The sequence below is a fragment of the Octopus sinensis genome, linkage group LG22 (assembly GCF_006345805.1).
Source record: "Octopus sinensis linkage group LG22, ASM634580v1, whole genome shotgun sequence".
NCBI lineage: Eukaryota > Metazoa > Mollusca > Cephalopoda > Octopoda > Octopodidae > Octopus > Octopus sinensis.
In genome coordinates, this window is record NC_043018.1 from 28,602,061 (window position 1) to 28,614,560 (window position 12,500).

The 12,500-nt window shown below is 34.4% G+C and overlaps 1 protein-coding gene across 2 annotated transcripts in view; it reads right to left on the minus strand.

Moving 5' to 3' along the window:
* LOC115223269 (conopressin/neurophysin) overlaps positions 1 to 12,500 on the minus strand; it is a 39,469-nt gene that overhangs the window by 16,293 nt on the left and 10,676 nt on the right. Inside the window, exon 2 of one of the 2 annotated variants that reach the window (XM_029793773.2) lies at positions 8,658 to 8,923. The exons of the other annotated variant lie outside the window; for it this stretch is intronic. Within the exon in view, the coding sequence (XP_029649633.1) occupies positions 8,820 to 8,923 (104 nt within the window). The 3' untranslated portion in view covers positions 8,658 to 8,819. Of the gene's footprint in view, positions 1 to 8,657; positions 8,924 to 12,500 lie in introns of those variants that run through there. 2 annotated transcript variants of the gene reach the window in all.

Sequence of the window (12,500 nt, forward strand, 5' to 3'; positions counted from 1 at the left end):
CACATATATCTACGTATATATATATATATACATATACGCACACTTACACACACGCATGTATATATATATATATATATATATATATATATATATATATAAATGCATTAGCGTTTACATATATATTATGTATATATATATATATATATATATATATATATATTTTATTATTATATAGAAGGAGCTTCTACAGGACTAGAACTGTTTCATTCAAGAGAAATCTTCAGGAAGCTAGTTAACAAGAATTGTATTGGCATTTATACATTTAGGCAGGTTTAAAGGGGGTTGGTGGGGAACTTTTTGGGGGTAGGCATAGCGCAAAAAATCATACTTGGGGGAGTGGTCAAGGAGTCAGTGTTAAATTAGATAGGAGAATAATAAAAAAATAAAAAATAAAAAATAATAAAATATAAAATATAAAAAAATAAAAATAAAAAATAAAAAATAAAAAATTAAAAAAATAAAAATAAAAAAAAATAAAAAATAAAACAAAAAAATAAAAAATAAAATAAAGAATATAAAAAAATAAAAAATAAAAATATATATATATATATATATATATATATAACGGGGGGAATAGAGTTTTAGGTAAATAAGGAGATTCTCACTTATACCTCTGCACATATGTATACATATATACACACGCATACAAACATATATACATATACATACACACATACATACACACACATATATATATATAAATATATACACATATATATACACTCACACATACATATACATATCTACACATACACACATATATATGTATACATACACACACTCACTTGCATACACGTATACACACATGTATATATACACACACGACCACACATACATATACACACAGAAAAATATATATACACATACACACACATACTCACATACACGCATACACACACAAAATATATATATATATATATATATATATATATATACACATATATATATATATATCTTAATATACATATGTATATGTATGTGTGCGCATGTATGTGTGTGTAGAAGAACCAGAGAAGGCTGGAGTATATCTTATATATGTTAAAATTGAAAGACAACATTTTTTCCTCAATGATAGACACCTGTTGTGTGAAAATATATTTTATGATAATATTTAAATAAATTGATTACTCTATCTACTTGACATATTAAGTTACCTGATTAATTGTTCATTAACACTATCTCAAGTATTGTTTGTTTTCAAATTCACACCTAAGTGTGACAATTATATTTGAAGTAGAGAACAGTCACCCATAGTGAGTTCATACCAGATATGGGGAAATTTCTCACAAAGACACCCCTTAGTAAAACAGAGTGTCTGTTTTTAGGGGAAAACTAGGTAATTAGATGAAAGATAACTAGAGTAATTAGGTTCGATCTTCTGCAAAGCATATTAAATATTCATGGCTTGGGGTTTGAGATGTCGTGATCTGTGCAGTTTTCTTGTGGTGTTAGTCGAGAAATCGACGTGAAGTAATCTTGTAAATAACGAAAGATAGATGTGAATCGTGATTTGCCTGAAGTGTCTAATCACGTGACTAGCTGCGTTCGCTACAGAATTTACTAAACGACTTTCACATGAGCTAATATAGTAAAACTTTAAACGAGTAGCTCTAAGCAGTAATGAAATTATTGGTTTCAAATTTGGGTACAAGACCAGCATTGTTCTAAATGTTCTGATCTGTGACAGTGTTGATACATTTTTGCGCAATTCGGTTTGGTTTCTTCTTGGCGTGAGGTTGGCATGCGGAGAAATTATATTAAGGGGCACAGAGTGGTAATTATTTTTTAAAGCTGGAGCTAAGTGTGTGATTCGGCTGTAATTCTCAGACAATTGAAGATGGTCTGTCTTTCGAAGAGGACTAGCCTCCATATAAGGGCTGGTATGTTATATGGAATTACTGTATTATTATTTGCTTGACCTTCTTTAGGCATTTTTGGAACTCATCTGTAAGGACTGAAACAGTGTGAATCGGCTGACTATCATTCCGAGAGAGACTCTAGCTGAATTAGTGTCGTGTCCTTTTTCAGTCTACTTGGCCTACATTCTGACTCAGAGTCTTGACCCCCATCCGAGACAAAGGTCTCACCATCAAGCGAAGGGATCGAAATTTCAGTAGAGAGCGTGTCTTACTGATCTTGACTATACTGACGCTCTTGTCGTCAAAGATCATCAATCGTGGAAAGCACAAAACTTTTTAATAAATCTTGAGAATACTGAAGACAATTTTGTTTCTCAATGCAAAGAACACTGAATACATGTCTGTAAAGAAAGACGAAGGCCTCCTGCCATTTAGTTCCATAATTGGCACACATGTAGGTAGTCATGGACATCAACTATTTTATTCCTCCATTAATTACCAACAGTTAAGTGGTGTTTCTTACGTGCAAGCAACTAGACTAGAGTACCTGAAACATTCTTTAAAAGCATCTTACACTCAAATATTTAAGTCAACAAAGCCCACCTCCCTCACTGTATGTTTGGAAGACATCCTTCTCTATGGAGCCGAAACTTGGACTATACAGAAAGAGTTTAAACATCATCTTAATGACACATCCACAAAGCTTCTCATGAGGGGTTCAAATATCTTATGGTATAAGCGAAGGGCTAAAAGGAAATTTATTTTTGTGTGTATGTATGAATATAGCCCCGTCTGTATAATGAACGAATATATTTTCCAGTTCATCCTTCGTAAGTGATAAGATTAAGGAAGAATTTCAAGCAAATTTTGTAGCAGGTCAGGACCAAAGGCGAGGTACTCTATTACTCTCTTGGTAGCTCAAAATACAACCTTTCTTTGTTGTGAGTTCCCAGATCCAATCGTAATCAGAGAAAACTATTATGCAAGACGTTCAAATCATAGCTCTCCCACCATTCGTAAATTGTTAATTACAGTCTTAACTTAAGGTGGCAGCGAGAGCTTTTTAGATGTTTTGGCTGTTATAATTGTTTATCAATGAACATTGTCCCTTTTCCTCCTTTTACCTTCATATTGTTCTTTCTTTTCACGTGTCTGCCCCTCACCTCACCGTTTCCATTTCCATTTCGCATCCTCAGAGTATGCGGCGAAACTAACAGGTTACTAAGTTTATTCGTCGCCTTCAGACACTATATGAGTTTTGACTAATTTACTTTGAAAGAGCTGTAGAAACAAAGGCTTCGCTTACATTCTTATATATCAAAAAGTTTGTAGCATTCATACTGGATGAAATCTTTATATTCAAGTAAATAATATTTTTCAACATTATAACATTATAATCATCATTATTAATTTTATTATCATTAATTTATTATAAATTTAAACAACTTATTAATTTACTAAACTAAGGTGATGTGGCGAATTGTTAGCACTTGGAGCAATACGATTAGCGGCATGTCTTCCGGTTCTTTACGTTCTGTGTTCAAATACTGCTATGGTCAACTTTATGAATCATTTTTCGGGGGTCGTATCATAATTACTTATTTAGCACTCGAATCGATGTAATCGGCTAGCCCTGCTCTCCAAATTCCTGGCCTTTGGGCCAAAATTTGAATTCTATGTTATAATTATTATTTTTAATTTGTTATGAATTTATTTCATTTATTAATTTGGCCAATGGCTGCGAGATGGTAGAATCGTTAGCGCATCGAGCAATATGATTACCGGCATATGCTCCAGCTGTTTACGTTCTGATTTCAAATACGGCCAAGTTCAAATTTACTTATTATTTTGAAGGGTTCGATACAATAAGTATTAGTTGAGCACTGGGGTCGATGTAATCGACTACTCCTTCCCAGATAAACTTTACTCTTTGTGCCTCTCGTAGAAAGAATTATCGTTGATTTAATTTGTACGTTAAACATAAATTTTATTTTTAAAATATGGTCTTAAATTAATGTGTCCACGAAGACTAGGTTTTCCGATTGCCATGTGTTGTATGCCATGAGTATCAATAAAATTATTAATTATTACCCTCAAATAATTTCTTTAGCTGCAGTAAAGTGTAGTATTGAAAAAATTTTTTCGTTGTTATTCTCATTATTTTTTGTTTTTTTCAGATAATATTTTAGTATCTTTATAACGTTTACAGATGATTTTAAATGTGTATATTCTGTAAACTTTCATCTTCATTCTTTGATATAAAAATTTCACAGTTCCAATTCCGCCTCATCTTAATTTAATCTCGAAAGGATGGTCTCCCCTATAATAGTTGACAACAAACAATATAACGTGTTTGTTGATTTTTAGTTCTAGAACATAATTCTGATTTATATTTGTTTCAGAAGTGATAGCACTTGCTTTGTGGTGTGTAATGTTCGTTTTTTAAATGGCTAATATGAATCTCCCACGATGCAATTAAAACTCTGATTGTTCTTTGAAGTTGATGTTAATGGTTGAAAAGCTATCATCCTCCTTACATGCTAACATTTGCACTTTATTATCCAATAACACAGTTTTTGCAAGATGTTTCTTCTCTACCGTTAGGATAGAAAGAAAGAAGCAATGTCCCTTCATATTCTGTCTAATGCTTTTAGATAGATAATGATTGATGTAACATAAATACTCGTCGGTTGACTTTCAATGCGATCGGATTAAGTGATGACATCATAACAGTAAATATAATTAGTTTTCCAAACTGTAGTCACAATTTCAGTACATGTATAGGTAAGAATTTAAACTGCGTCCGTTAATAAGATTATAGTTCAAAAGTTCCAAGGTTTTGATGACTGTGAAACTGTGAAAAATAAGTGTAACTGTCACTTAGTTTTCGACCCTGAAAGAATGAAAAGTAAGGTCGACCTCGGCGGAATTTGAACTCAGAACGTAAAGACAGACGAAATACCGGTGTACTAGCGTTTCTTATTTCTCTATTGCCCACAAGGGGCAAAACATAGAGGGGGCAAACACGGACAGACAAAGGGATTAAGTCGACTACATCGGCCCCAGTGCGTGACTGGTACTTAATTTATCGACCCCGAAAGGATGAAAGGCAAAGTCAACCTCGGTGGAATTTGAACTCACTATTGTTCCCAAGTCAACTCTGACCCAAACTAGTTGCACCTGCTAGGATCCCAGCTATAGGTTAATAAGCATATTAGTGCTTGCCTCCCTCTGGTTAAAAATACTGGATCCTGCGGCCTCTGCAAGAGAAATCTTGATAGTTCAACGGAGCGTAGGGTAACTTCAACAACACATTGTGGGTTGCAGTGAACACAATAAGGTAAGACATCTTGGAAATCCACTGCATCCGTCAATAACTTCAATCGTCTTGATTTGGTCTTGCTTTTGAATTGAAGATGGTTACTCACGAGAGACTGATACTAACAGTGAGCATCTCTTCACTTTAAAGAATGTTACAATGCCGTCTTTAGTCATCCTTCAGGATGACTAGACGGTCATCACGATTCCGACAGACGAACATTGATAAGTACAAAACATAAGCAAAGTTGTCTCCCTTTTTTGTTAAGATAATGTAATATTAGTCACAGTTTATGCTGACTTTTCTTCACTGCACAAGTATTTATCCATAGATTCTTTTTATGATGAGTACATTGTATAAGTGGAGGCGCAATATACTTGCGGTCGTGGGATCGCGGTTTCGATTCCTAGACCGGGCGTTGTGAGTGTGTATTGAGCAAAACCATCCAAAGTTCCACGAGGCTCCAGCAGGGGGTGCGGGTGGCGAAACCTACTGTACTCTTTCACCACAATTTTCTCTCAGTCTTTGTTTCTGTTGTACCTGCACTTCAAAAAGCCAGCCTTGTCACACTCTGTGTCAGGCTGAATCTCCCCGAGAACTACGCTAAGGATTGTTTGTGGAGTGCTCAGCCACTTGCACGTTAATTTCACGAGCAGGCAGTTCCAGTGATCGGATCAACTAGAACCCTCGTCGTCGCAACCGACGGAGTGCTACGACATTATATATGTGTATACATATGTATGTATGTATGTATGTATGTATGTATGTATGTATTGGTTTCAAATTTTGGCAAAAGGCCAGCAAGTTCGTGTGGATGGATAAGTCGATTACATCGACTGGGAGTTATATTATCGACTCCGCCTTAATAATCATCTCTACTATAGGCACAAGGCCTGAAATTGGAGGGGGATAGTCAATATAAATTGACCCCAGTGTGTAACTGGTACTTATTTCATCGACCCCGAAACGATAAAAGACAGAGTCGATCTCTAGAATTTGAACCCAGAATGTAACAATGGATGACATGTCAAGCATTTTACCCGACTTGCTAACAATTCTGCCAGCTCGCTGCCTCCACTGCATTAATTATATTAACACTGAGTTGATGATTGCTTATTTGTTTTTCCTAAGTAGCTTCTCTGTGTATTTAGTTTCAATGGTCTATTGTGCCTAATTTTCGGAAATTATTCAATATTCCGGAACTTTTCGGTTTGAACGGCAGTTTTTAACATAATTTCTAGGTAACTAAAAAAATTTAAACTTCGTATTCTGGTAGAATGTGTTTATAAAACATCCTTTTCGCTTGGATTTATTAAGAAAATTCTATAGTTTGTAAGATATTTGCTGTTTTTTTTCTTCAATTTCTGCAATTTCAACCAATCGATGACGTCCATTGAGTTAAAAAACATTCTGTGCCGTATGAATATGTCCCTCGTTTAAGAAACAAATTGGGTTTATTTACATTTATGAAGAAAAAAAGATACCCTTCCCCCACCCCTAACCCTAAAACAGATTGAAATGCAATAGATCGATACTAAGGTTATAATTATGGGTGACAATTTCATATGACACCGCTAGAAAAAACTGCCGTTCAAACCGAAAAGATCCAATATTCCAAAAGGAGTCCAATGAATTATGTATCAATTAAAAAGTTATGAGGTTTCTACTTCAGCTCTAGGAAGGACCAAAACCATCTTCCTATTCTCATTTGAATCAAATTTTGCTTTCTTACGGTGAGGGTTGTGAGCTGACAGACCTTTAGACACAATATTTCTATGACGTCAGGCGTAGAAGAAATATGTTAACAATACCGATCAATATTCGCAGAGATCAAATTTGAAAATGTTCGACTAGGCAACTTCTGTTTTATATTCTTATGTTTGCTCAATGATCATTTAGAAATTATGAAATGGCACGCACAAGTAAGACATGTCGAAACACGCACAAAAACAAGTACGAAATTCTACTACAGGACATTTGTGCATTCTTGAAAGACATTCAAAGCACGTAATCAATATGTAACCACGTATAACCAGAGATGAAAACATTATTCGTTTGCAAAAATATTACCTTTTGCTGTAAATGCATAGCAATTAATAAACAATTAATTATTCTTTATAATTTTAGCACAAGCCCATCATTTTAAAAGGAAGGTGGATAAGCATTTGAAGCCGCGCTAGTATTTAACTGGTTTAACGATCCCGGAGGACTGGAAGACAAAGTTGACCTCTGGTTAAATTTGAACTCAGAATGTAGACAACTCGAAGGAATTCTACATCTTTTTGTCCAACGCTCTATCGACTCTGCCAGCTCGCCGCCTTGCCGTGAATGCGCTCTTAATAATGGTTAGAGAGCGATAAAATCGATTTCATCGAAGGTTATAAAGACAGTGCTCCCGTAAGATGAACTGGGGGTTTTCCAAATTTATTTCGATTTCTTAGGATTTCCTTATCTTTATAAATTGCTTCAAAATTGATTTGTGAAATAAGTTCTGTAGGATAATATATAACCAATTTATTTTGAGTGGATATTAGTAGACATTTTGGAATGGTATATTGATCCAAACCATAAACCTACCGGTCTCCCAAATAACCAATTTAAGTAAATAGCTTTATTTTTTCTTAAACGATATGTTGTTTTTCTGTGTCCGTTTAGAGGTCAACTATCTTTTTATACGGCCAGGGCTTAATAATCTATATAAGCTTAATTTAACCAACTGATTTATTTTATCAACAAGGGCTGAATGAATTTAAGGTTAATCTTGGCGGGAATTGAGCTTAAAATTTTGGGTTTGAGAAAAATAAAAGCTGCAAAGTATTTAGTCAAATTCTTCACAAAGACCCAATATTGTCAACGATTATACAAAAGTACGTTATTGCTATTATGTAGCCACAGGTGGGCCTTAATCAGAGACCTATGATGAGATGTGACTCGCGGTGGGCCTAACTCTCTTTTATCACATACATTATTTACTGTGTTCCCCCTTCCATTTTTGAGACTGCAGAATGTGGTTTTGGCGGTTATTATGGTTGCTATTTCTAGCTAGATGTTCGACCGCATTGTGGCTTCTTTTTCCCTGAGATTAGAAACGAAAAGAGGCAGTATATAGTTTCCACATCGACCGTTGGTATTTCACTGTTATCTCTTTTATGGACTACAGATATACCAGACCAATAGGTCTAATCGTAGGGGTTTTAATCCGGAATGTAAGGGATCTTATTAAAGACATCTAGTCATATAGTCCGGTATGCTACTGGCACTACAAAAGTCCGGCTGATTTCACCATTTTTTCACAACGAAATAATAACACAGAAAAAAAATTAAACAAAATAAATGATTAAAAAATTAATAAGTTCGGAATTAAGTTGAAATTTGCAAGAATACAATTCAAATATTTTTATTGAATTAATTATCTCATAATTATAATTATAATATTTCATTTTAAATTTCATTATCTTTATTGATATTTTTTATGTTCATTTTTCGTTTCTATTACAATAGGTAAATTAACATATCGGTCACAAGTATTTATTTAGCATTGTATTTTATTTATTATTATTTATTTATAATTTTCCAAATACAGTCTAGAATCTCTCACATTGCCATCAGATATATGCTCTCTGGGACGTGGGGAAGGGTCTTTAATTTTTGTCCCTATACATTTTGTTTAGAATCAAGAGTAAGTCTTTCAAGGTTTTACTACGTCCTCCACTGGTGTTACAGCGAGCGTTCGACGAGCAGGCAGCTAGGAAAAGAAAGAGAAACAATGAACAAAAAATATAGAGATATGAAGTAAAGTAAAATTTTTAAAAAAAAGTATTTAATGAAACATTATTTTAAAAGTATCAGTTCCTAAGTGTATATCAAATTTTGTAAGTATGTGAGTGTATATGTGTCACCCTTTCTCTCTCTCTCTCTCTCTCTCTCTCTCTCTCTCTCTCTCTCTGTATATATATAATATATATATATATATATATATATATATATATATATATATAATATATATATATATATATATATGTATATATGTAAAGTATATTCTTCCCTTGATTAATGAGAACAACGAAAAACTTATTCAATCCGACGAAAGAGAAATATCATTTACTATGCTCGGGGTTTAAATATTGCCCAATCATACATGGCACGCAATACAAGCACGCCCGATACTATCGTTATCATGAAATTTACAAGAGCTCAGTTGTGTGAATTAAATTATATATATATACATGTGTGTCTAGATAGATAGATAGATAGATAGATAGATAGATAGATAGATAGATAGATAGAGATAGATAGATAGATAGATAGATAGAGATATAGATATATTCATATATGTATATATGTATATGTACGTATGTATGCATGTATATATTTTGGATTAGATGGCCCAGAATAAGTCCGCTGCTGACGAGGGCCTCAGTATGTTCTTCCTACCAATCACGGTCTGATGCGCAGGCTGTGAATTTAAGCTTGAGTTCATACTAGTTTTGGTGAGCCTACTCTGCCACACTGGCTCGAGACGTCTTGGTAGAAGGATGCAGTTTTTATACGCATACACGGGAGTAGTTGAGTCGATTACATCTGTCTCCTACGATTTAGATTCCTAACTACTCCCACATTTTGCGGTGCAGTTTAACCAAAACCGGGTATCTTATAGTCGTGATTCATATCGAGCCCTTCTGGGTATTAGCGCGCGTCTACGATGAGTCAACGATTTAAAAAAAAATTACCATCATTTGTTTTGCATTTTTAATGCATTTTTTGCTATTTTTTGGCTATAACTCTCTAAAAATGCTTATATAGTTATTTCCCTTACAAATCCGAGCAACGCCGGGCGATACTGCTAGTATTAAATAAAATCATAATTAACTGATCCTTTTGTATTTTCTTTTACCCAAAGCCAGGAACTTTGAGCACCCTCTCTTATATATTTATGTATGTATGTATGTATGTATGTATAGTAGTACTAATTTATTACAACAAACACATACTCTTATACACTTCTCCACACGTAAAGTAATGATGAACTGTGTAAATAAATAAAACACGAAAATATAATATATTTCTTTACTACCCACAAGGGGCTAAACACAGAAGGGACAAAGAAGGACAGACAAAGGGATTAAGTCGATTATATCGACCCCAGTGCGTAACTGGTACTTAATTTATCGACCCCGAAAGGATGAAAGGTAAAGTCGACCTCGGCGGAATTTGAACTCACAACGTAGCGGCAGACGAAATACGGCTACGCATTTCGCCCGGCGTGCTAACGTCTCTGCCAGCTCACCGCCTTGCGAAAATATAATAATGAAAGAAATCTATGAACGAAGTAAATCAAAGAGAAAAAAGGAAAGAGAGACAAAGAGTGAGAAAGAGAGAGAAAGAAAATTTCTAAGCAGAAAGTAAAATAAGAGAAATTAATCAAAAATGCTTCCGTAAAAATCCGAAGAGAAGTAGTGTATATCTCTTGACTCCATGATTAAGAGTGTGTGAGTGCATGCGTGTGTCCACGTGTGCGAGTGGTGGTGGTGGTGGGGGCGTGTGTATGCAGTTATATCTATCGTTTTTATTTCTATCTATCCATCTATCTACCTGTCTACTTGTCTATCTGTGTGTGTGTGTGAGCTTATTTATCTATGTACGTATATGTGTCTGTGTGTCTGTGTGTCTATGGTGGTTGCATTTGTATGTCTATTTGTATTTCTATGGCAGAAAATTTAATCAGTGGCGTATGCTTTTCTCTTAAACTACAGAAATAATATACACGCTTGCTGATAGATAATCTCTGATAATCTCATGCATGTGTACAGTAATGTGAAGAATCAGGAATTGGTAATATGCAAAAGTCTGGGAAACATAATTGAATGCTGGAATCGGAATTATAAAAGACGAAGGATATTTATTACGACACAAAACTTACGAATCAATCTCAATCCGAAAACTTCGAAGTTGCAAAAGTAACAATATTTTATCAAAATATCTATTCAATGTCTCCATATATTTCGATATATGGTAGAATTCTAGACATATTTTTTGCGAAGAATTCCTTATAATTTACATTTATCTTAATTGTCCTTTTGCAATTTGCAGTTTTATTGTTTGCAATTTGGCTGCATATCATAAAGGATAAAGGTAGCTTGCGTGGGCGATAGATTCATGGCCGGTCAAACTATATTTCTTAGGACGGTGGTAATCGTAAAGAACAATCTTAATGGATGTATATACCTATACATTTGCAGTCACACATAGACACATACACAAACATATATATTATTATCTGCGAACACATGTATTTATATGATGATACTAATATGTTAGTCATTACCTGGGACAATTCTGGTTAAACATATCTAAGTATATATGGGCATCATCAAATTCCACCATTCACTAAATCTCTTTTACTCTTTTACTTGTTTCAGTCATTTGACTGCGGCCATGCCGGAACACCGCCCTTAGTCGAGCAAATCGACCCTAGGACTTATTCGTTGTAAGCCTGGTGCTTATTTTATCCTTCTCTTTTGCCGAACCGCTACGTAACAGGGACGTAAACCCACCAGCATCGGTTGGGGGGACAAACACAGACATACAAACATATACACACACACACACTCACACACACATATATATAAATATATACGACGGGCTTCTTTCAGTTTCTGTCTAACAAATACACTCACAAGGCTTTGGTCGGCCCGAGACTATAGTAGAAGGCACTTGCCCGAACCCGGAACCATGTGGTCGGTAAGCAAGCTACTTACCACACAGCCATTTCAAAAGGTTTTCAAGTAATGAATGTATAAATATGCATGTATGTATGCATGTATACACACACACACACATGTTAATAGACACAATATATGTTCTTGTGGCTACTATTAGTTTCATGCGTGGAGAATAAGCTTGTAAATGCCATGCCGGCATTGTCTGAAGATTGCAATAAGGAACCAGGCGTGTTAAAAATTACTGTCCTAGATGCTTTCATCGCATGAAACTAATAGTGACCCATAAAATCATCTGTTTATTAAATAATATTTATCTCTCACTGCATGGAATACATTTTTTTCTTCACGGGACAGAACACTGTATGTGTGTGTATGTGTATGTATGTATATATGTATGTAAGTATTATGTAGTAAGATGGATGAATATACGTATATATACATATATATTCATACATATATATATGTACGTATATATACATATACATATACATATATATATATATATATATATATTATATATATATATATATATATATATATATATATATATTGGCCTGCTCGTTTAGCCAGCGGGGTGGCGTCATTTGAAGGCTAAAACAA